Source organism: Scleropages formosus, chromosome 5 (assembly GCF_900964775.1).
Source record: "Scleropages formosus chromosome 5, fSclFor1.1, whole genome shotgun sequence".
NCBI classification, from domain to species: Eukaryota; Metazoa; Chordata; class Actinopteri; order Osteoglossiformes; family Osteoglossidae; genus Scleropages; species Scleropages formosus.
The window spans coordinates 2,085,647-2,108,218 of NC_041810.1; the positions used below are offsets into that span (position 1 = coordinate 2,085,647).

The 22,572-nt window shown below is 43.6% G+C and overlaps 1 protein-coding gene across 1 annotated transcript in view; it reads right to left on the minus strand.

The window, feature by feature from the left end:
* Positions 1-7,625: 7,625 nt before the first annotated feature.
* The window catches only part of camk1da (calcium/calmodulin-dependent protein kinase 1Da), an 85,124-nt gene continuing 70,177 nt past the window's right edge, over positions 7,626-22,572 (minus strand). The window contains exons 7-11 of the mRNA XM_029251788.1: positions 20,373-20,485; positions 17,292-17,370; positions 14,862-14,949; positions 13,240-13,414; positions 7,626-12,619 (exon numbers count right to left, since the gene is read on the minus strand). Of these exons, the coding sequence (XP_029107621.1) occupies positions 12,483-12,619; positions 13,240-13,414; positions 14,862-14,949; positions 17,292-17,370; positions 20,373-20,485 (592 nt within the window). The 3' untranslated portion in view covers positions 7,626-12,482. The remainder of the gene's footprint in view (positions 12,620-13,239; positions 13,415-14,861; positions 14,950-17,291; positions 17,371-20,372; positions 20,486-22,572) is intronic.

Genomic DNA, 22,572 nt, shown 5'->3' on the forward strand with positions numbered 1-22,572 from the left:
CAATAATTTCAGTAGCTACATCGACCTATGGTTTAAAATTTTAACTTTACAAAACAACCAAGATTAATTTTAAGATCTGAATGACAAACAGTTGTGATGCTAATTTTACTGGGATCAAAACGAGATTGATGTAAATCCTTTATTATTTTAAGGGTAAATATTTCACACAATTGCCTAATTCAGCGAAGCCCAGATAGCCGTGTAAAAGTGTTTGTACAAAAGTTCAGCTGCATACTGGCTACTAACTTGCTTAGAGTTTCTGCAACCTGTTCCTACAGGAAGGGTTTTGCAAAATGGTTTTTTTGCACTGTTTACCATTATTGCTGCCGAATGAAATGCCATCGTTTGAGAAAAAGCATGAAGATGTTTGTACAAATAAAAGGTGGAGAACAGAAATATGAACAAAAACACATGAACATGACATAGCTTTTTTCCAGAAAAATTTCGATAAATGTCAGTTATTTTCAGATCTATTTCTTGGACAAACTGGGCACATTTCGTGGCTGTGCAATGCTACCGTCGTATTGTGCTGCCAAAGGGAAAGTCCTGGGAAAAAATGCGTGACGGCTTGCTTACGTGAGGGAAACTTCTTGGCGTGCTGGAAAAATGACGGCCAATTTAAATCCTGTGAAGTTACGAGAGCGGCGCATCGTGAAAATACATTTCATGCCGAAAACAGGCACGTCTTGTTCCAGGCTGTCCGTCAAGATCAAGTTCCTGTCTCAAAAGAAAAGCTCAGAACAAATTGGGGGGGGGAGGTTACCATGGAAACATTTACACCTGCAGTAGTCACAAACACCTGGCAGAGGGGAACCGGCGATGCGGTGGGCTCGGTGACTCCTGTCCGCCTCATCCATCTTGGCAGCTGTTTTGGAATCTCTCCCCCCCACACGACCGTGGCATTCCTGGGCCCTGACTAAAGGCTTTATTTCGGTTTGACTGTTACGTAATGACTCCATCCGCAGGCAGCGGGTCTTTCGGCGACTTCGAGGAGATATAATTAAAACTCCAGAAGCCACAGAAAGCTGCAGTAAACAAGGAAAGGCAGACAAAAGTGGACAGAAAGACACACAGGGAGGGGAAACATGCAGACAGAGGAAGGGAGATGATGTTTATTCTCTGGAAATCGTACAGCGCCGCTCCGTCGCACCAAACGTTCGCCGGTGCCGAAAAAAGACGGCGTTGGGTCCGCTGATCTGTCGGATAACAAAGTCTCAGACAGGGAAGTGCAGCACCACTGAGAAGTTCTAACATTCTTGTACAAAGTGCAAACTGTTGACAATATTTATAGGCAGGCAGCTGCCATAGCACAACGTAGCTCCGTACAACTACTCAGCTTCCACATCAAGGCCTCAGCCCTCCGCCATTGTACTCAGGGCGACCTCATGTGTCCCGAGCTCCACCTCCTCTTAGACTATACCATATTTAACACTAGATATTATGGCCGTACAAAACACTGTATAAAGTAAAATACAGACAAAAATGCATATGAAAACATTCATATAAAGTATCCAAAAAAAGATACATAAATACAGTGGAACCTCGGAACTCGAACTTAATTAGCTCCAGAAGGGCGTTCGAGTTCTGAATCAATTTTTCCCATAAGAAATAATGTAAATTGGATTAATCCGTTCCAGATCCCCAAATTATTGACTATTTCAACCTATATACATACATACCTGATGCTAAAAGCATAAATAAAACGTGTAAAACCCATAAATACATGAAATAAAATAAAATGAAACACAATTATTGTTTCTGATATCAATGGCTAACTGTTTTTCGTTCATCCAAATTAACAGGAGTTTTTCAACCTTATCCGTTGCCTGTGGTCTTTGCATTGTAATAGATTTCACTCCTTTAGCAACAGCAGCTGCTTTGATGGTCTCTATTCTTCAGTATAGTGCAAATCGTAGATTTAGGCATTCCATACTGTGGAGCCAGATGAACCACGCGGACACCTCTATCGTGTTTTTCAATTATTTCCTTTTTAACCTTTATCGTAGCTCTCACTATTTTCCTTTTTGGCTGATTGCTTTCACTAGTAACCTTCTTAGGACCCATGATGGCTTATTTAATATAAGATATAAAATAACCACAAAAACACACGGAAATTCACAGCACAATTCAGTGAGGTGTTCACTCCATGAGTTTTCAGGCAAGACCGACTCATACCGAGTCATACGCGTCATATGCACCCTTTGCTTTATGGGAAAAAGGACGCGTCACGTGTTCGACAGGTTTTAGCCTAAAAGGTTCATCAGTTCGAGTTCTGAGACATTTTTTTCTTGAACAACTTGTTCGAGTTCCGAATTGTTTGAGTTCAGAAGCGTTCGAGTTCCGAGGTTCCGCTGTATACGTGTCACATTCCCAATTGCTCTTAACAATTTCCAGCACATTTGAACACCCCCGCCATGATGGTATATTCCCCAAGAAGGGTGGACACTTCCATGATGCCCTACAAAGCAAGTCCAAAGGGATTGCTTCTGTTTGGCAGGGTGGAAGCAATACCAATTAGGCCTGTGAAATACTGTGAAAACGGAAAGAATGAAACAAAAGTGATTATTGAAACAGCTGAACTTTTGCCTGAAATACTGAATAACGTGATAATTGAATCTAATAACAGTGGCAACATGGCTTAACACTGTGTGTGCACCCAATGACAGTGTTGTGATCTTGTTGCCAAATGTAGTGAGAATGGTTGTGTGTTTTTATAAAGGTCTGTAAGTGGTCATCCTTAGTCTGTCTCACACTCTCTGCTGTGTGATATCATTAAAATACATTAATATTTCCTGTAACAACATATTGAACCTGAGCCAATGCACCGATCTGGGCTTGGACCCAGAAAGGACCAACTCCAGACCCATTATTGACTGCTACTGGAAGGTAAGTTTTGTTGGGTCAGCTGACCCAATTTACAAGTGCATCTTTTCATTATCAATCTGCATGTGTTGGTTCTTTGAATCCACAAAAATCCACCTGGTCATCCTTACTGTCCCTGTTTGATGACCCACCCATCAGAGACTGCTTCTTCACCCTATCAGAAGCCTGTTCTTTTGGGTAAACTTTCAGGAAACTAGCTGTTTTCCCCACTAGGTTAACAAGTTTGACCTGGATATGAGTTGCCATCTCTTCTTAGCAGCAGTTCCCAGAGATGTAGAACACTTGTGGGTTGCTGTGCCTTCACTCATATGTTCATTTCGTACCACATGGGTATTGTCCAGGTGTACTTGGACTTTTGACAGGTAATCTACACACACACAAACCTATATGGGGAACAAACCACACACATATGCCCATAGTACAAGTGCTGGACATTTACAGTTACTGATAAGCATCTCTGCTACCGGGGCCTTATACTGTTCTGTCTCTCACACTCCTGAGTCTACTTGCTACACCAGAGGGTGGTTTGTCACAGTAAGTGGACATCCGTATCTTCTGGAACATTCTTGGCCCCTGATTAACATAGGGATCAAAGAATAGAGGGAGAAGCCAAGTAGTACTCCCATCATGGACATGCATGCAGAGGAGTGCCAGTGCAAGTCCTACAACCCATTTACTGCTGTAGGACCCTCAGATGAACTGTTTACTGCAAGAAGCTAAATGTGCTTAGGTGTAACTCCTCATTTCATCTCAGTCAAGCAGCAGCCTAATCCTGAGCAAATGTGGAATGTTAGTCTAATCCAGTCACAACACCAGCCCAGATTTGGTCAGATGCACATCAAATCATATCCAATGATGGCTCCTGGACAGCACTGAATTATCTCAATCCTACCCAAACTCCAGCCCAATCCATGCCAAATGTTGCCCTAAACCTAGACAAATGCTAGCCCCACCCTTAGCCAAACATTAACCAAAGACCAGGCCAAAAAAGATTTTGAACCCAACCCACCTTAGTTCAAGCCTAGCTAAATACAAGTCTAACCAAATTGAAATGCTGAAACACTGGACTTCATGCAGAATTCAGGAAGGATGACTAAACATAAGACTGTCCAGTGAATTACGTCTGATTGGTCTTGCTGTGCTGCAACAGCTGGTGTCACGCAAGGGAGGCTGGACCCAAGTGCAGGATTGTTTATTTAGAAATGAGGGATCAGACGTGTTCTTATTGTTGGGGATGGACCAAGAGTCGGTAGCTTGGCGATTAGCATGAGAGCAAAGATTCATAGTTGAAGTCGGGAGGCGAAAGGTCAGGAGCCAGGGAATGAAGAACAGGATACAAAAAGAAACAGGACATAGAATGTGGTGAGTATCATTGGCACAGAGGGGACAGTTGTCTCAATGAGATTCCACAACTGGGAAGGGGCTGAGGTGTGCTCTTAAGGTCGAGTGCTCCGATTAATGCCAAGTGCTTAATTGGAGTCAGGTGCTCCTGGTTGAGGTGCCTGTGCGGACGTGACGGCTAGGGCCTGTTTCTTCCGTCATGTCGCCATATTTTTGAATCCCTGAATGCAGCATATCCATGGGGGTGGAGTTGTGTTCCTGCTTCGGGTTCAGCCCCATCTACCCAGAGCACACAGGTGCGAATGATCCCCTGAGCTGGGGCACTTGGCCTCAGGCTAGGCTTAACCCCCAAGAGACCCCTTTTGTCATCTCTGCAGAAGTGATTGCAGGTGAGCAATCTCACGTGGCTTTGTTGCAAATTCCTGTCTCAGCATTACTCTGGAAGCACTGCCAGGCCGGACATGCACCCCAGGGAGAAGGAATGAGGAGTGAGAGAAGGAGAAATAAACTGACTCACTGTCAGTATGGAGAAATCTTTAGAGCAGATATCTACAGCATGTTACTTTCTCCATCTGTTTCCTTTTTCGCTGAATTCATTGCAATAATGCATTCAGTATATCTGTATTGAAGCCCCTACTGCAAAGACAGCAGGCAATAGACTGTTATATCTTCCCAATAAATAATTAACACACTGGGAAGATTTCCATTGTAAACTGTAGAAAATGTCATTTTGCCAACAGTTTTACAGATATTAAATGCAAACCTTTCAAATTAACAAATTGGTGTCAAGTCGAGATGGATTTGAGTACTGAATGCTCTTTCGAAATAAACGGAAGGGCAGGGCGAGAACTGAAAGGGCAGGGAGAAAGCGGGGTTAGTTTGTGACCTTTACAGCACTAAATTAAAGGAGGGCAATGCAACTCCACTCAGATGGCCTTCAAAGGAGACATCTGCATGTGACATCAATGTACCTCTGCTTTGTTTGTCGGAAGATAGGAGGAAGGTGTCAGGGTTGACAGATGGGCCTGGCACCCGACAGATGAACGATAAGAAATGGAATATCCTCTGTGAACTTTTAAGGGAAGAAAGACTTCATTTTAACACAGAACTGCTGACTCCCATCCCTAGCATTTCACCCCAAGAGTGCATCAGTGTGAAGAGAGTGATGGAGTGGTAACAGCTCTCAGCTGTCATTCTGCACCTGGACTGTGACCTGGTTCGGTAAAGATGTCAGATCAAACTCACTGGCAAATGAGCTCCTTGGATCGCTGTGTACAGCAGCTGGAAAGCAATCTTCCAATAGCTTTGTTCAGCATGGACTAATTGTGAACTGAAGGATGGGTCAACCTGACCAACAGTCAGGTTTTCTTTGGGTGTTTGTAGGACAGTTAGAACTGAGAAGTAGGTGTCAAGGAATTAATAAAATGTCCAGTCTCCTCTACCTTTTCCCGTAACAGTACTGATGGACTTTCTGCACTTGTACAGAATTTCAGAGACAGATAAATGGACTACAGCAGTGGAAGGCCTCAGAACAAGAAGATGAGAATCCACTGGATAAGCAATCACTGGATGATTGAAGGGTGCTGTTCCCTGGTCTCTGTTGTTTTGAGAACCTGTCAGCATGCTCAAATATTGGTGTAAAAAGAGAGAATTCATGAATCCATGATCCCTGGTGTCAATGGTATAGATTGGCCACACATTAGTTTTTTTAGCACCAACCAAGTGTGAATGCCACAAAGTACTTGGCTTTTGCTAAAGTACAAATCAGGTACCCATCCCTTCATGATGGTTAGTCTAGGATTTTCAACAGGACAATGTCATGTCATAAAGCACACATCTCAGGATGGTTCCACAAACATGACCCTGCATTTACTTTTCTCCAGTTGTCTGCCAGTGCCCACCTCAAGCCAATAGAGCATCTTCAGGATGAATTGGAATAAAATGTTAGCACAAGGAATGAGCCAAGAAATCTGCAGCAGTAATGTGTCCAGCATCTTACTGCTGAATCCATTCTGCTCTGGAGGCAGAAGAGGTTCCTACTAGATACTAACTAGATGTATCTATTAAATTGACCAGGTGGTGTATATTAGTACATACAAATTAGAAACATAAAAGTGACTTTTCATTGAACTTTCATTGGAGGTTTGCATTGATTGGACGTTCTACTCTCAAAGATGGTGTTTCGTTGGCTAATCTTTTCTCCATTAATGTAACATTCACATGGGGGGTGCGGTGGCGCAGTGGGTTGGACCACAGTCCTGCTCTCTGGTGGGTCTGGGGTTCGAGTCCTGCTTGGGGTGCCTTGCAATGGACTGGCGTCCCATCCTGGGTGTGTCCCCTCCCCCTCCGGCCTTATGCCCTGTGTTGCCGGGTGGGCTCCGGTTCCCCGTGACCCTGTATGGGACAAGCGGTTCTGAAAATGTGTGTGTGTGTAACATTCAGCCTCTGTGAAAGTATCTAGGCTGAAAATCTGGACCGGTTTTATTTATTACTGCGCAAGTTAAGCCATCCCTTCCAAACTCCTCCTGCATCGGAATGACTTTTCCCACAGTAAGATGCAGTGAAGGAAAGACAGACGAAGGTATAGCATAACGATCATTCAAAATTTATTGAAGGAAAAAAAACATTCTCTCTCTCCTCTGTGTTCACCGTGATGTAAACTCTGATATGTGTACATGATTGTCAAAGGCATCTGCTGTACACGCCCTGTTACAAATTGCCACATCACAGTAGAATTAGCATTGGTAGCCATTTCAGAAAAACATGGATCATCTCCATAACATGCAAAGAGTAAATAGTTCACATTTCATTGGGCTTCGGAGAACACCTTTATGGAAATTTTACAGTCACAAGACCTGGATTTTTATGTGTGTTTTTATACATATAGATATTATGAGGGTATAGTAGGTTTGCAAACAATGGTGGAGCTTTTAGGCGTCTTTTGGAGCTTTAAACATGCTTGCATTTCATAAAAATTCCTGTAAAGCACATGGGGCAGTTTTATAGTTGCCTTAGTAATACCTTTTATGAGTGATTGCTATAATAAAGTTCACTTTGAACAAGACCAGTGCTTGTGGACCACATACCAAATGTTTTTTTAGTTTATAGAATGTCACAGCTTGACCAGTCAATCACAGCACTAAACTAGAAGTGGATGGACTGTAAAGGCTGATTTCTGTTATAAAACCTGAAATACAACTTTTAAATGGTTTGTTGTGCAATACAATGCAAGTCTTCAACCACCTTTTTGGAAGGAATATCCTAAAAGCGGTAGTGAGATCCATGGCAAATGACAGCAACTGCTGCACAACCTGGGTTTTTTCTTCTCTCTAGGTGCATTTTTGGCTGATTCTCAGTGGATTATGAATTAGAGGGGAAATTCACATAGTTGTTTTCATCTTAGCATGGAAAGTAAGTGGATGAGTTGTTGAAGAATACTCTGAAGATAACCACTAGGATAGCTGAAACTAGTAGTCATTTGTATGACCTAGAAATGAGATCAGCTCTGCCTGCCTTGGTCCATTGTGACCAAATTTGGTGTGAATGCCAACCAACTGTTTCATGAAAATTATCTTCTGTTCAACCAATATATTCTACAGGACAGAAGTCCAGAGGTCTACTACACTGAGATGAGAACCGAAGTGCAAATATGGTAAACGATGGTGGTGTATGACGGGGCATAAAAGCCATCAACCCACAAGCCCAATTAATGAAGTTCTCAAACTGGATGTTGGAAGGCAGTGGGATGCCCTAAGGGTTCACTTAAAACATACTTGTTAATGAAATATGCAACAGATATACAGTATGTGTCAAATACATGATTTCACTTATGGGTAAACCCCTTACATGCCAGGATGCAGCCTGAGCTACTGCTCCACTTGATAAACATGAAGAATAACAACTTTGGGAGGATGAGAAGACATTTAAAACTACAGTTTCCTGGTCTGGCATGTCTGCTACTGAAGCAGATGGTGGCTCTTTCTGCCTATAGGGACCTTTCTATTCACCCACACTCACCTGGATTCTACTGAGATCCAGCTCTTTGAAAAAATTATGCTCATACACTTTAAGTGCACAGACAAGAACATGCTCCATTAGATGTTTTTGCTTATTGGTTGTTTGTCAGCCCTTAGTACACAATCAAAACTAGAATGGGAGAGATTGACATGTTAATAGACACCAGATGCATTTGTCTTTGGTTACCAATTAGAGAACACAACAGTGGTGTTACTGGCATTGAACAAAGCTTTTGAAGAATTTCGTTGTGCAACACCTGAACACCAATGGCTGATTTAGAAAACATGCAGTCTAGAGGAATACTCTCTGGGGCTGAAAACCTGGGGTCTCCTTGGGCAGTTGGTTAAGTGGTATGATGTCACATAACTGGGTTTAGGTGAGGGCTCAGAACTGAGCTTCTTGGGGATAGATTGGGTACACCACCTCTTTTTCTACAAGGTGCACAGCCCCTTGACCGCCTCAGTATACAGCTTCTTGTTTTACTAGTTACACTCTCTTTGTACCATAGGTCTAATGAGTAATCCCAGGAGTCAAAGACCTGCCACTATGAAATCTGACCTCAGGCATCGCAACTCCAAAGAACCTGGATTAGCAGGCTACCTGTGTATGTGTTTGTGTGTCATTCATGGTAGGGAAAATTACCAGCACATGGAAATGATGAACATTATGCCTTTTCTACCTATGGCTGACCTTGGAACACTGACAGACCTTAGTGATACTTTACATGTATTGGCAGGAAAAAAAAGCATTTTTTTTTATTTCCATCATGACCTTTTAAAAGAGGCTGTACATGAATCACAGCAGTGTCTACAGTAGTAGGTAACCCAGTGTGAACAAGATGTGAAACATAGTGGTGACCACTGGCAAAACATGCGAGAGGTTAATAACTTCATACTAAGGGCTAAAAGAGACGAAAAGCCAAAAGACACAGGTGAAAAGCAGACACTGCACCTGAGAAACCAAGAAGTGACCTGATGACAGGTGTGGGGAGTCTCCAACACCTCTTACACCTGTCTCTATTTCAAACAAAACCCATGCAGAGCACAGTAAGGATGGCCACGTTTACCGTACCTGTTCAGGTGTTCTTCACACCAAGACACACCTGTACGGTTCACATTGATTTTCTCAATGATAGTCATGGACCCAGAGCATTTTGAAACAGGCCTATATTTACGTAAATCCCAGAGGGAGTATAAAAAGTGTATCACATAAACAATTGATAAATTATGCTGACAGATCATTGTAACATTTGTGTATTAAGCAAAATTCTGAACAAATCCAAACTCTTTATTCTCAACATCAGTGGAAAACCATGTACTTCCAGAGTATCCAGCCAGGAATGTGTTTGAGCTCATCTCAGCTTGAAACGGCAGATGCATTACTTCAATAACAGTATCACTTACATCCACTTTCATGGACAATGGATGAAAGTTAAAAGAAAAAATCTAAAATATTTTTAAAAGAATCTATTTCCATCTCAATACTATTTAGACATTTTCAGCCAAAGACATTTGAAAATCTAGGAACAGCGCAGTATTTAAAAATAAATAAACCAAAAAAGAATGGGGATATGTGTCTTCACAAATATACAACAGGGCTGAGCTGTCTGAACTAAGCAGTCCAGAGTTCCCCATCCATTAAAACCCTATGAATACCTGATAAATTAATCATTAGCTAGTGTCCGCACTCAACCGTTTACATCTTTCTCATTGTTTTCAGAGACCCTCTCACCTCTACTTTCCTACCTGATCCAGTCACAGAACCCCGGATCCATGGATTTGAAATAATGTCCAGGGGTTACATTTAGAAATATTGAATTAACGGGAGTTAAATTTGAGGACATTCACATAGCATATGAGTTTGATGTCAAAGCAGTAAATGAGGGTTTCCGGCATTTGCAGCTGTGGTTCGAGCTGGTTTGGGCAACGGATGAATGATTTTGTTGAGGGAAGCCATTGATTGCAGAGGGAAGCCAGTATCTTCAAAAAGACTTCAACACAACTGAGAAAACATTTATGGCCAAACCCACGCAAGCCCTGAGATTACGATCAGGGGCTGCTGAGCTGTATTCTCTTCTATTTCTTCTCATAGATGTTTAGTTATTTTTGTCTTTCACATGAAGAATGTATAAAAAGTAAGGAACCCCTAGAAAGGACCAGGATTATCCTTGTCAAGGAGCTAAGAGTTAAAGCTAGAAAGCTGTATGACGAAGCAGTGCTGCTGTGAATTCAGCTGTCAGCCGCATCACAAACACTTGTGCCAGTCATAACAAAATCCCCAGGCATTATTTACCCCTCAGTCATAACCCAGCCCTCAATCCAAACTCAACACGGAACTGCAACCCATCCCTATAAACCAAAGCCCTAACTAAGATCCCACTCCAGGTCGAGGAGGTCATACTGTATCTTGTTTTCACATCCACTACTACAAGAAGACCTCATCAGGATGTAGAAGGTGTGAATCTAAGTGGTCATTGCAGCAGAGCTGTGAGAACAAGTCAACTTCACACAAAGACGCCGGAGCAGAACAAATCCCCTTGTTCACTGGGTCCAGGGTTTTTCTAGAAGACTTCTCCAGGAAACATGTGATCTGCAGCTTCCTGTGTCTCCAAAGCCTGCCCATGACAATGTCGGGGGGTGACTGAGGCCAACCCCAAAGTATGGCATTTGTCATTCCAACAAAACCTAATCAACTAAAATACAAAAACATGACAAGATATTAGAGCCAAGCAGTGCTTATGGCACTTAAGAATATATAATATCGTACTTTTATTCACTTAATGTATTCGTCACCACTGTACCAAGAAATGTAAAGAACACAACATAATCTGACAATTCAAGAATTGGAAAATGCACTCAAAGTCACCTGCATCCACAAAGCTCATCATGAGTAGTTCACACATTACCATACTTAACATGTCTATGCAGACCTAAGCAGGTCCGCAATGAAGACGTCGAGCTGTAAATCAACATCCATTGCAGTTGTGGAATTCCCTGAGAACTCGGGCATATTGGTGAAACCTCACACTCTGACATCATGGTGTCTGTCACCGTGTTGCAACCACAGTTCTACCTTCATGCATACTGGGAACACGAACGCAACCACCATTTTCACTCTCATAAAACCTGACCATGGCCTTTTAAACCACTTTTTCTTCCTTCTGCCCACAACTCCAAAATTCACCATCTGATTTCCGAAACATACCTGCACATATGACGACAAAAGTTTATATACTGTATAGGTACCGCATATAGAATGATTTTATAAAAGTCTTATAAAGTAAGAAAATAACGAAACATATTACATGTTTCCATTAACAAAGAAATTGTACAATGCTATGACCCCATTGTGGGATTTTAAAAACTGTTTACAATCTCTACCGCCTGGCAGTCAGGGCGGAACTTCACGAGTTTTGCTGGCAGCCACGTTGAGTTCTGCGCAAAAACCCGCCGGAAGCTGCTGCCGCACATTATGCCGCTTTTGGAAAACACCCCTCAACAGTCGTCTCGTACTCTTAAAGCACTTTGAATGTGTGCATGCATGAACCGAAGATAGAAACCCAGGGATGGAAACACCTTGGAGCAGGAAACAAAACTCTCCATTGGCCTTCGTGACCATAAGAACAGCAACTGGAACGAAAACAAAGCGGAAACGAGCAGGAACTCAAGAAGATGAACCATTGATACAAGAGCTACTAGACTGGTCAAAAGGTGCTGGATTCGCTTAAAAGCTGTTCTACTCAACGTAACATCTGGGAGAAACATTCACGCAGGGAAGAGCTGCCTGACCTTCTACGGCCAAGGCAGCTTCTACCACAGAACAAGAACTCCATTCAGATTCGAGCAAGGATTCTCATCCAGTCTTACGCAACGTGGCCGTCCAGCCAGTAAACTTCAAACATTCAGTTGATTAGTATGACTTGAACCACAGTCCTTGTTTGTGTTTCTATGGAAACAGCCCTGCGGCGTTGTCGAATCCAGGCTGCGGACGAGGAGGCGATCTGGCCCGATTCGTGAGGATGCGGTGTGCAGGGATGCAATGCAGAGACTCCGTGTCGGAGAAGAGACGGTAGAAAATATGGCGCTTAAAAGGTCCTCTGCTCATCCAGTCCTCCCGGAGGGTGAGAGGAGCAGGGCGAGGGGCGAGCTGGGGCGGGATCCGGACAACAGTGGCACAGTGTGGAGAGGCACCCCCTCTCACAGTGCTGTGGCCTCCCAGCTCGTTCCTCGCGGAACCTGGCGTCACTTGGTCCCAGTGTTTACTACCGTGACAGTGGACGGGCGGGAGCGGCTCTGCCCCTCCCCTCCTGGCGTGAGCCCTGCCGCAGGTGAGGAAGTCGCCAAGGCCAGGCTACAGGGGGCGGAGGACGTCGGCAGACCTGGACAAAGACAGCACCTGTTTTAGACCCAAATCTGTGGAAAGCCCAGTCAACAGCAAGAACTTCCTCTAACAATTTGAGCGCAAGTAGAAGAAAAGGGCAGCAGGTGGCCGAGTCGTTACAGCCGCTGCCTTTGGACAGAGAAGATGCAGGCTTGAATTCCATCTCTGGCTGCAGCACCTTTGACCAAGGAACTTATCCTGAACTGATACAGCAAAAGTTACCCAGCTGTGTAAATGGGTTGGTCACTGTAATTACCATAGCACTGTAAGTCACTTTGGAAGATAGCATCAGGGAAATATAATAAATGTGAAGTGACAGCTGGTGTGTTCAGCTGGATTATGTGCAAGAGGGGGTTTTAGGAGGGCGCCTTTTTTGAGGTAGCATTGCTACATACTGTAGGTCACAGTGTGGCGCAGGACTCATCTGTGCTGGGTAAAGGACTGGCTTCTGATTAAGAGAAACATTTGTTACGGGACTGTGTTGCGTTAAAATGATTACTTTTTGAAATTTATTCCACAAATTTATTTTGGCACGGGACTGATTTGCTCTCTAAGGGCAACAGATATGTTCCCATATGACCATATGAATGAATTCCCAGGAGACCACATGACACTTACATTCCTTGCGGGCCGGGCTGCTAGAGTCTGTCGACTGGCTCTTGATATGCGCTGGATTTTGGTTCTGGCTCTGGTTGCGGTTCTGGCTCTGGCTGGCATGGTGGGAGCTGTCCATACTGCTGCCCAGCTGCAGCCGCCTCATGTGCCGCACCACAGCCGTGGCGTTGAAGGCTTGCTGGAATACACAGAAGACAGTGTCCGTCAAACCACATCATCCTGAGACATCCTCTGGCAGATGTCACTAAAAATTTGTGAAATGAATCACTTCTACCCCAAATTCACAATTAGTATTATCATTAAAAAAATTGCCGTCCCTCGGTTTATCCCAGGGTTATGTCCTCTACAATCCTCAGATAAAGACAAAAACAAATATAAAATACTCAGTAAGATCTTTTCTAACTTTTTAAACATTAAAATTAAATCTAATTAAAATTAGTAAAGATAAAAAAATATGTAATCTGTCCAATTCACTATTCAGCTGTGATTCAACCCATAAGGTGGTGGTGCTGGTCAGCTACTACCTACACTCTCAAGAAAAGCTTAATACTTATGTCCCTTAATTTGTATACGGGATAAGTTTTGTGTAAGTCTTGCATATAGATATTAAAAAATATGCTGTAAGATTTTTCATTTTAGCATTTTATTAACATTGATATAGATCAACTGATCAAGGTACATTAAAAACTAATTTAAAACGAAAGCATGTTGTCTCCACCTATTCCTGCTTAATGCTGACTGATTCGTCTGTCACAAACATATACACTGTTCGCCGATTCAAGGATGGGTTTGATTCAAGTTGTTCTTTTTGTAGCCTGCACCCAGAAACGGTGCCTCACCTTTTTTGGCACTCCCGTTATACCAAACAGCTATGGAGAGATGTCTCAAAATTTATCATTGATAAATTGTGTAAGGATTTTGCTTTGTATTATGAAAATGTACTGTTTGGGTTCTTCCGTTTTGATAAACATACAGAGAAACAAGCTCATATCATTAATTTATTAATCATTTTGGCTAAATATCATATACACAGGTCAAAATTTGCTAATAAAAAACCTAAATTTTCTGTTTTTCTTAAACAAGTTAAGCAGTACATAGACACTATGAAGGAGTGTGATAATAAGAAGGCCATTAAGACTGTTTATTATTGTGATATTTTTAAGGTCTTGATGTAATGTCTGGTTATTGGAGTGTTTTGTAATTTAAAGGTTTTTTTAAAATTCCCCCTGGCTAGGTTGACTGTTCTGAATTAATGTTCTAGTATTGTGTGTGATTTGTTTAATAATAATAAAAAAAAAAAAAAACACTGTTTGCTATCTTCTTATCAATCACAAACATTCAGAAGCATCAGACATCAGCTGTAAACACTGAGGAAGGGAGTTGCATTAAGGTGGTCCTACACTGCTATTTTCAATTAAGTACATTTTACTGCTAAATAAAGGCTGGTTGCTGACATGCTGACACTGCACTAAACAGAATTTTTTAAAAATAGACAATAAAATATAATTTAATTATCTGGAAAAAAAATCTACCTTCAAGATTTCACAAAACGAATGTAACCCCAGGAGAAAAATATCAATGCAGTTTACGGAAACTAACCAGTACCACGTAAACTCAGCGCTCACCCGCCATTTGCTCTTGGCAAAGTTTTTCCTCATCTGCCGACTGACGGATTCGTGGATGTTCTTGCAGAGCGCGGTGTCACCAGCAATCCTGAAGGAAGACACACTGACATTCAGACCGACCTTCAAAGAGCTTAAATGGGACATTTAATACCAATGTTGGCGCACAAAAGAATATATAAACAGAATATACCACGAATAAGGTTTTACACCGGAGGAGTTGCCATCACAGGACCATTTGCTAACCATCATTGCTCCATGGAAGAAGAGCAAACCGTGCTCCCTGCCCAAGAACAGTGTTCAAAAGCTTGTGTGAAAGAGTTGACCGCTTCCTCAACAAAGCCTTTCATATTTTAATATATATGGAATGAATACCACTTATAAACACACACTGGACGTTTATAAAGGATTCCCCTGGACAGTAAACCGTAAAACAGCCGTAGACCGAAAACCCGTGACCGTGTTTTGCAGCCATGCAAGCTTGACAGACTTTAACCGTGGAAAGCAGTAAGTAAAGTGGACGGTAAGAGCAGACGATGTTCTCACAGTCTACTGGAGCTGCTACAATGTCTAAGAGGATGGTACCTAATTTACTATGGATGAACTGTGGCTCACCAATACTGTACAGTGGTTCCATTGCTAAGATCCCCCCCCACCCCACCTGTCACCACCCCCAAACCCGCTGTGGACTGGCTTTGACACGATAAACCAGCTCTCCGTTCAGTTCATGACCTCTTTAACACTTTATTAGAGCAATTTCCCCTCAGTGCCACACGAACAGACTATTAATATTGCATATTGATGTATCAGACACATACTTGGTTCACCTCTTCCAAAGAAATACGAAAAGGTATACGTCGTCTGAACCGCTCATCCCAAGCGGAGTCGCGGTGAGCCGGAGCCTATCCCGGCAACACGGGGCGAAAGGCCGGAGGGGGAGGGGACGCACCCAGGACGGGACGCCGGTCCGTCGCAAGGCACCCTAAGCGGGACTCGAACCCCGGACCCATCGGAGAGCAGGACCCGGTCCAACCCCGTGCACCGCCGAAAAGGCATACGTTTAATTAATTCAAAAGAATTCCGTTTGCGGTTCATCGACATTTAAAAAAATACGTTTACGGTAAAGAAAACGCACTTCCAGACAGATTTGACCCCCAACTCGTGCTGTAGCACCCTCGCTCAAGCTAGCTACTCTGAACTGACACAGTAAAACACTACCCTGCTGTGTAAAAGGGTAAACACCTACTATACACATAAGTTGTCCTAGGTAAACAGTAAAGGGGAGAGGTAAAACAGTACTAGTTATCCACTGTTGCGAGTTGTATCGCAGTGTTAGCATGAAGCTCACACTGACGCTCCAAAGAGTAGCGGAACTGCTATGTTGGGAGGAATGAGCCTGAAATGGCGCTATCGGATATGTTAAAATGGACACTTTTCCAGGCTGACTGCTCAGAAGTGAAGGTTGGAAAACAGATTTAGTTTTTTCTCCCCCCCCCCATCTCATGGTAGATCACAGGATGTTTTCCACAGAGCTGCGCAGCACCTTCTCGACATCTGATGTGCAGCAGAGCCTGGAAGTGTCATTCCTTCGCCCCCCGCGTTCCTCCCATGCTGCATCTCAGCTGGGGTGTGTCCCCCGCCCTCAGCAGCTCATTACCCGTCACCACCACCGCTCCGAGGGGGGGGAGGTCCCCTAATTGGCGATTAGCTTGTCAAAACCCAGACTGCTGAGTTAAGCCCAGCCGCCTCTAATTGCGATTCATTCATTCAGAAGATTTTCCCACCAAGGAGGCGATCCCTCCCATGGTTCTAATGGGAACAATGTATTCACAGCCCCATTTCTTGTGTAAATCACACACACACACTGACTGAAACTGCTAGTCCCAAGCGGGGTCGTGGCAAACCGGAGCCTTACCCGACAACACAGGGCGTAAAGCTGGAGGGGGAAGGGGCACGCCCAGGACGGGACGCCAGTCCACCACAAGGCACTCCAAGCGGGACTCTAACCCCATACCCACCAGAGAGCAGGACTCGGCCAAACCCGTTACACCACCGCATCCCTCTTTCTTGTGAAATACACTTGCATATTTATTGTCCTGACATTAATTAACCATCTTATTCATCTACATATTTGTCTATTTCTTCGCTGTATGCATATATGTTTGCATGTATGTATGTTCTGTATCGTGTTGTGAATCTTCCTTTGGGACTGATATCCATCTCAGTTTCTATTTATTTTTATATAGCGCTCTTCTCATTGAAGTGACACGGAGCACAGTGGTGTTGGCAGTGGGATTTAAACGTTTCATTCATTCATTCATTCATTGAAGAGCTGCATATGCAACACTTCTGCAGCATATGTGGAATGCATGTAATGCACACCATCACGGGGGCCTGCGTTAGGTGTGCTGCTCCACGCGGCAAGTCGCTCACCAGGGGTGCCGGAGGGCCTGCTCACAGGTGAACCTCTTCGTGGGGTCCTTCTCCATCAGGCAACTGATAAAGTCCTTCGCTGCCAAGGAAACAGAAACACGCACACACTTGTTTGTTGTTGCCTCATTCTTTTCACAGATAATTTTTTTACGTAGTATGTGTACAAGCTTCTGCTCGCTTGGTGGTCCCGCGCACGAAAGGTAAAGCGCGGAGGTTCTCGGTTCTGACTCCGTTGTGGTGGAATGACCTCCCCCTCTCACTCAGAACTGCTGAAACTCTGTCTACATTCAAGAAGGGTCTGAAAACTCACCTTTTCCGGACTCACTTTGCCCAGGATCTCTCAAGCGCATGTATGGTGTAACTGTTCATCCACCGTGACTTTATGATCATGCTCAAATAAGCCTTTACACAGCTACTACTCCTGTATTGTATGTAAATGTTTGTGTACCTTTAAAAAAAATAAATAAACTGTAGGAAGGTGATCAGGATTAGTCTATCCTGAGTTTTGTGCAACTACTCGTGCAACGAACATCGGTGCATAAAGAGGAAAGAAACTAACTAGATTTACTTAAGAATCACATCTGCAGCTATGTCTCTCCTTCTCCTAATATAATGCACAAATTGTATTTCTCTGAGATCTAAGTCACTTTGGAGAAAAGCATCTGCTAAATGAATAAATGTAAATGTCCAAGCTCACAGTAACAGGGCAATAGGAAACAGTAGTTAAGAACACAGATGTAATACAAAAGACACCATATTTAAATCCTGTGGGCATCATGCTGTTTTGGTACGTCTGGTATGCGTTTTCTTTCCACATCTGCTGAAAAAAATTAACAAAATTTGTCCACTTTGGTATGATGCAGACAAAATAAACTGAAAGTGAACTGGGATTCTCTTCTCAAAGCTGGAACATATCCAGCTAGTAAAATGGTGAAAATAACGTAACGACCCACGTTACTGGTTTTGTGTAAATAGTTGCATTCTGGGAAATCTGTAAATAATGTGTGTAACCACTGGGGGCACTTAGAGGGAAAATGGTGGGGTCACTGTTTCCCAGGGTGTTTGAGGAAGACCCTGAGGGTGATGAGCAGGTTCAAGTTTTATACTGTGATTTAGAAATATTTTATGTGTTTTGAAGGAAGTATGTATTATGATATGATGATTTTGGTTGAGCTGCTGTGGGGGGATAGTCCTTTTGCAGGTATGTTAGTATGAGGAAGAGATGGGTCAATTATATTTTTTGAAGCCAGAAAGGGGATTGTTATGGGATAGACTTTGTCTTGGCGATGTATTTTATGTAATGGTTGTTTAGTAATTTTGTTGACCAACTGTAAGAAAATGGTGTTGGATTTGTTTGATTGTGGATTTTTAATGTATTGTTTTGGTTGTGAGTATTACTAATAAATTTATTAAATAAAGTTTGGAAAAAAAAAGTGCAGGTCCTAGAGGAAATGGGATCCTTGGACCGAGAGCATTATTTTCCTGGTGCCGTTGCTCTAATAAATCGTTTGCCATGAATGTTACCTCCGTGTTCTTCTTCGCCCCATCCAAACCCACGGTGCTGTATGCCACAATAAGTCATTTGGAATAAAAGTGCTTGCTAAGAGTACAAAGTACAAAAAATGATATATAACATATGTTGCAAGAGTCTTGGTGTCAAACATATTTACATCCATAACTTACAACGTACAGCTAATCACTACAGCAAATAAAGTTTCACCCCATAACAAAACAAAGAAAGAAAAAAACCCCAAATCAAAGTTTCAAACTGTTCTCTGGAGCACAAATCCAAAAATATTTGTCAAGTGCAGGAAACCGAACTTTAAAAACCACAAGATCACATCAAACAGATCCCTTCATTCTTCGCACTATGGATGTTGAGTGAAAACAAAGCAGTAAAAATCGGTCACGGCTCTGCTTTTGAAGGCAAAACAAGTCGACCTCAGGACTCGGAATAAAAACACATCTTTCGTGCATTTTGTTATGCAACCCTGCCCTGTTTTCTTTGCGCGCACGCATCGTGTCAAAATCATGCGCATGCACACACACACACGATGCGTGATTGGGTTCAAAACGGGACCGGGAAGGTGCTGGAACACCACAAGGATGTCCCCGCGATGCCCTTGACGGCTACCAATCCATTGCGATGGGACAACACGTTCAACGATACGTTCATTTTCCTATCACTCGTCCGCACGGCCGGCGCCTGCTCCCACAATGCTCTGCTCCTCGGCCGCATGCCTCACTGGTTTGTCAGCTCCCTTTCCTGTAAAACCACACTGGTTTACCAGCAGTCTGCGGGGAGGGCTGAGGAGCTGTGAAGTAGTGCAGACCCATTTTCTGCCACGATCCCACCCACCGAACCACACATGCCAGGGGGGTGACATCAGAGAGAGCCGCAGGCGTGTGGACCACCGGGACGGCGGGCTTGCGCACAGGACACATCTCTGGGTGTGTATCCCGAATGAGTCCCATTTTTTGGGCCAAATCAAATCAACCATTGCATCAGACCGGCGCCGCAGTCCCTATTCCATATTTCCATTTGCTTCGAATACGCTTTCAAAATATAGGCTTAATAAATACAAATAGCACCATGTTTGAGAATGACTAGTTGAACACGTTGAAATAGGGTATCCGTTAGAAGTGTTCATGCACCTCGGGCTTCATCATGTAAATGGAGGTACCGTAAAACTACCAGCTAAGTTTTGTAAAAAATCATTATGGATCAATATGGAAAATAAGGTCATGACCTCTTCTAATGGACAATAATGTCTTTTGTCGACATGTTTACTAATGTTTTTTGGCCGGTTTCAATAATCTTTCTTTGTTGCTGAAACATGCTTGATCACTGAGCTCCGTGACTCTGTGATTTGTGCAGTGTTGCGGATTACGTTGGATTTTGGGATTTGTGCTTCAAAGCATTGAAATACCCCCCATGACACGAATTCATTCTGGAAAGTTCTTAACCAAATATTTTTCGCTTGCAATGAATCGATGCACCGATCCCAAAGGCTGTCCGAATGTTGTAAATATAGGCTGAGGATGACTTATCGTGACACGTTTCTTCTCAGGTCTGCTCACCGGAGTCAGAGATGTCGTCCCAGTAAGGTGCATCGAATTCATAATCAGCCTTCAGTATCTGCTCGAAAAGCTTCGAGTCGTTCTCGTCGTAGAACGGCGGATAGCCACACAACCTGCGGGAGAGCAAAGGAGGTCAGAAAAGAAATCTGTCACGTTAGTTGTGCTACAGCCTTTAAACAGGTTTAAATCCAGGTTTGCCCATGTTACTGTGTGTCACTGGGGGCTCGAATTTTGCAGCAGGATTGTCAGTGTTACGGGACACGGGGCCCTCAACTTAAGATGGCCTAGCCGTAAATTGCAAACCCCATTACACACACACACACACACACACACACACACACACACACACACACACAGTCTGAACCACTTGTCCCATTATTGTCACAGGGAGCCAGAGCCTAACCCAGTAACACGGGGCGCAAGGATGGAGGGGGAGGGGACACATCCAGGATGGGACGCCAGTCCATTGCAAGGAACGCCAAGCAGGACTTGAGCCCCAGACCCACCGGAGAGCAGGACCCAGTCCAACGCACTGCGCCACCGCACCCCCCTCACATTACACTGCATTATTTAAACCATAAGAATATATAATCAATTAACAGGCAAGAATGCATCTCAAAACTTATGTGTACTTTGCTGGAGGTACGTCAGACATAAATAAGTGATGCCTGTGCTCATGTCCCTCTCAATGCTCTTTTACTGTAGAACACAGTACCCAATGATCGATGAATGTCGGTCCTGATCAATGAAAAAGAAATTCAACCCCTTCGCGTGCTTTTCCTCACACATTTGTCCATTTGTTCCTTATATTTAAGAATGCTCCTTTTTTTTCAAGGAGAGGTCTGTAGACAGCAGCTGCAAGGCAATAGCTTCTTCGGTGAACCTCAGTCCTGCTGTGTCCATGCTGAGCCTCCACAAGAGTCCTTTCCAGAGTTGGCGGTTGAAAAAGGTGCCCCAGTCAGCACCCTGTGTGTGTGTGTGTGTGTGTGTGTGTGTGTGTGTGTGTGTGTGTGTGTGTGTGTGTGTGTGTGTGTGTGTGCGTGCGTGCGTGGGCTCATGTGCTGACACCGGGCAGCCTTTTCCTCCTCCTCCCCTTCGCTCCATCCCACGTTGTCGCGCACCTGTGAACTGTGACGCGGCGAGTTCGTATTATAGAGAACATTTCTGCGACACGCGCAGCTTCGCCATCGCGTCTCTTCTGCCTCGGTCTCTGTAGGCAAAACACCACGATTCATTTTGGAGGCGTCAAGGGGAATAAAAATCCGCCTCTCTCGCTCCGTAGGCTCAGCGATCAGGGCAGTGTGACACAGCGAAGTTCATTTTCAGTTTTAATGTGTATTACAGGCATAACAAATTTTCATGCGCTATTGCCACGGCATTGACTCAACAACTGCTTCCTTCTATTCAGTCATTTAATTCATTAATTCAATTTAATTATGAAATAGTAATTTTTTTTTAACTCTCATTTCACCCAAAATCCTATCACCAGGGATAAAAATTACTGCTGATCTTAATGAGAAGGAGGAGGCTGGTGCAACAAATATGACGATTCCCTCCAATTTGGAGTTCGCAGAGAAAAAAAGAATTGATTGTTTTCTAATTGAAAAATCACTTTAAAGATATAAATGAAGGGTTTCTTTTTAACAAGTTGGGTTTAATTTTGATGATTATCCAGCCATTCAAAAGAAAAGTGACTAATGGTCAGGATGTCATTGGAAGATGGCACAGCATTTATGCACATCTTATGAAAATCTGCATATTTTTATTAAAGGTTTTAAACGGGGGCGGTGGCGCGGCGCAGTGGGTTGGACCGGGTCCTGCTCTCCGGTGGGTCTGGGGTTCAAGTCCCACTTGGGGTGCCTTGCGACGGACTGGCGTCCCGCCCTGGGTGTGTCCCCTCCACCTCCAGCCTTATGCCCTGTGCTTCCAGGTTAGGCTCTGGCTCCCCACGACCCTGTATGGGTCAAGTGGTTCAGACAGTGTGTGTGAGTTTTAAGCAGTAAAATTTTTAACACAGTCATTGTTTAACAGTTTGCATGACATTTCCATTTTCCCCCATTTTTAAAAATGTTGAAAGAATATATAATATAAATATTGTGACACCCTGTATGGCCCGGTTGTTCCAACAAGTGGTCATATGAGGATTGACTAAACGTGTCCTGGGGGGTGTGGTGGTGCAGGGGCGCAGTGGGTTGGACCG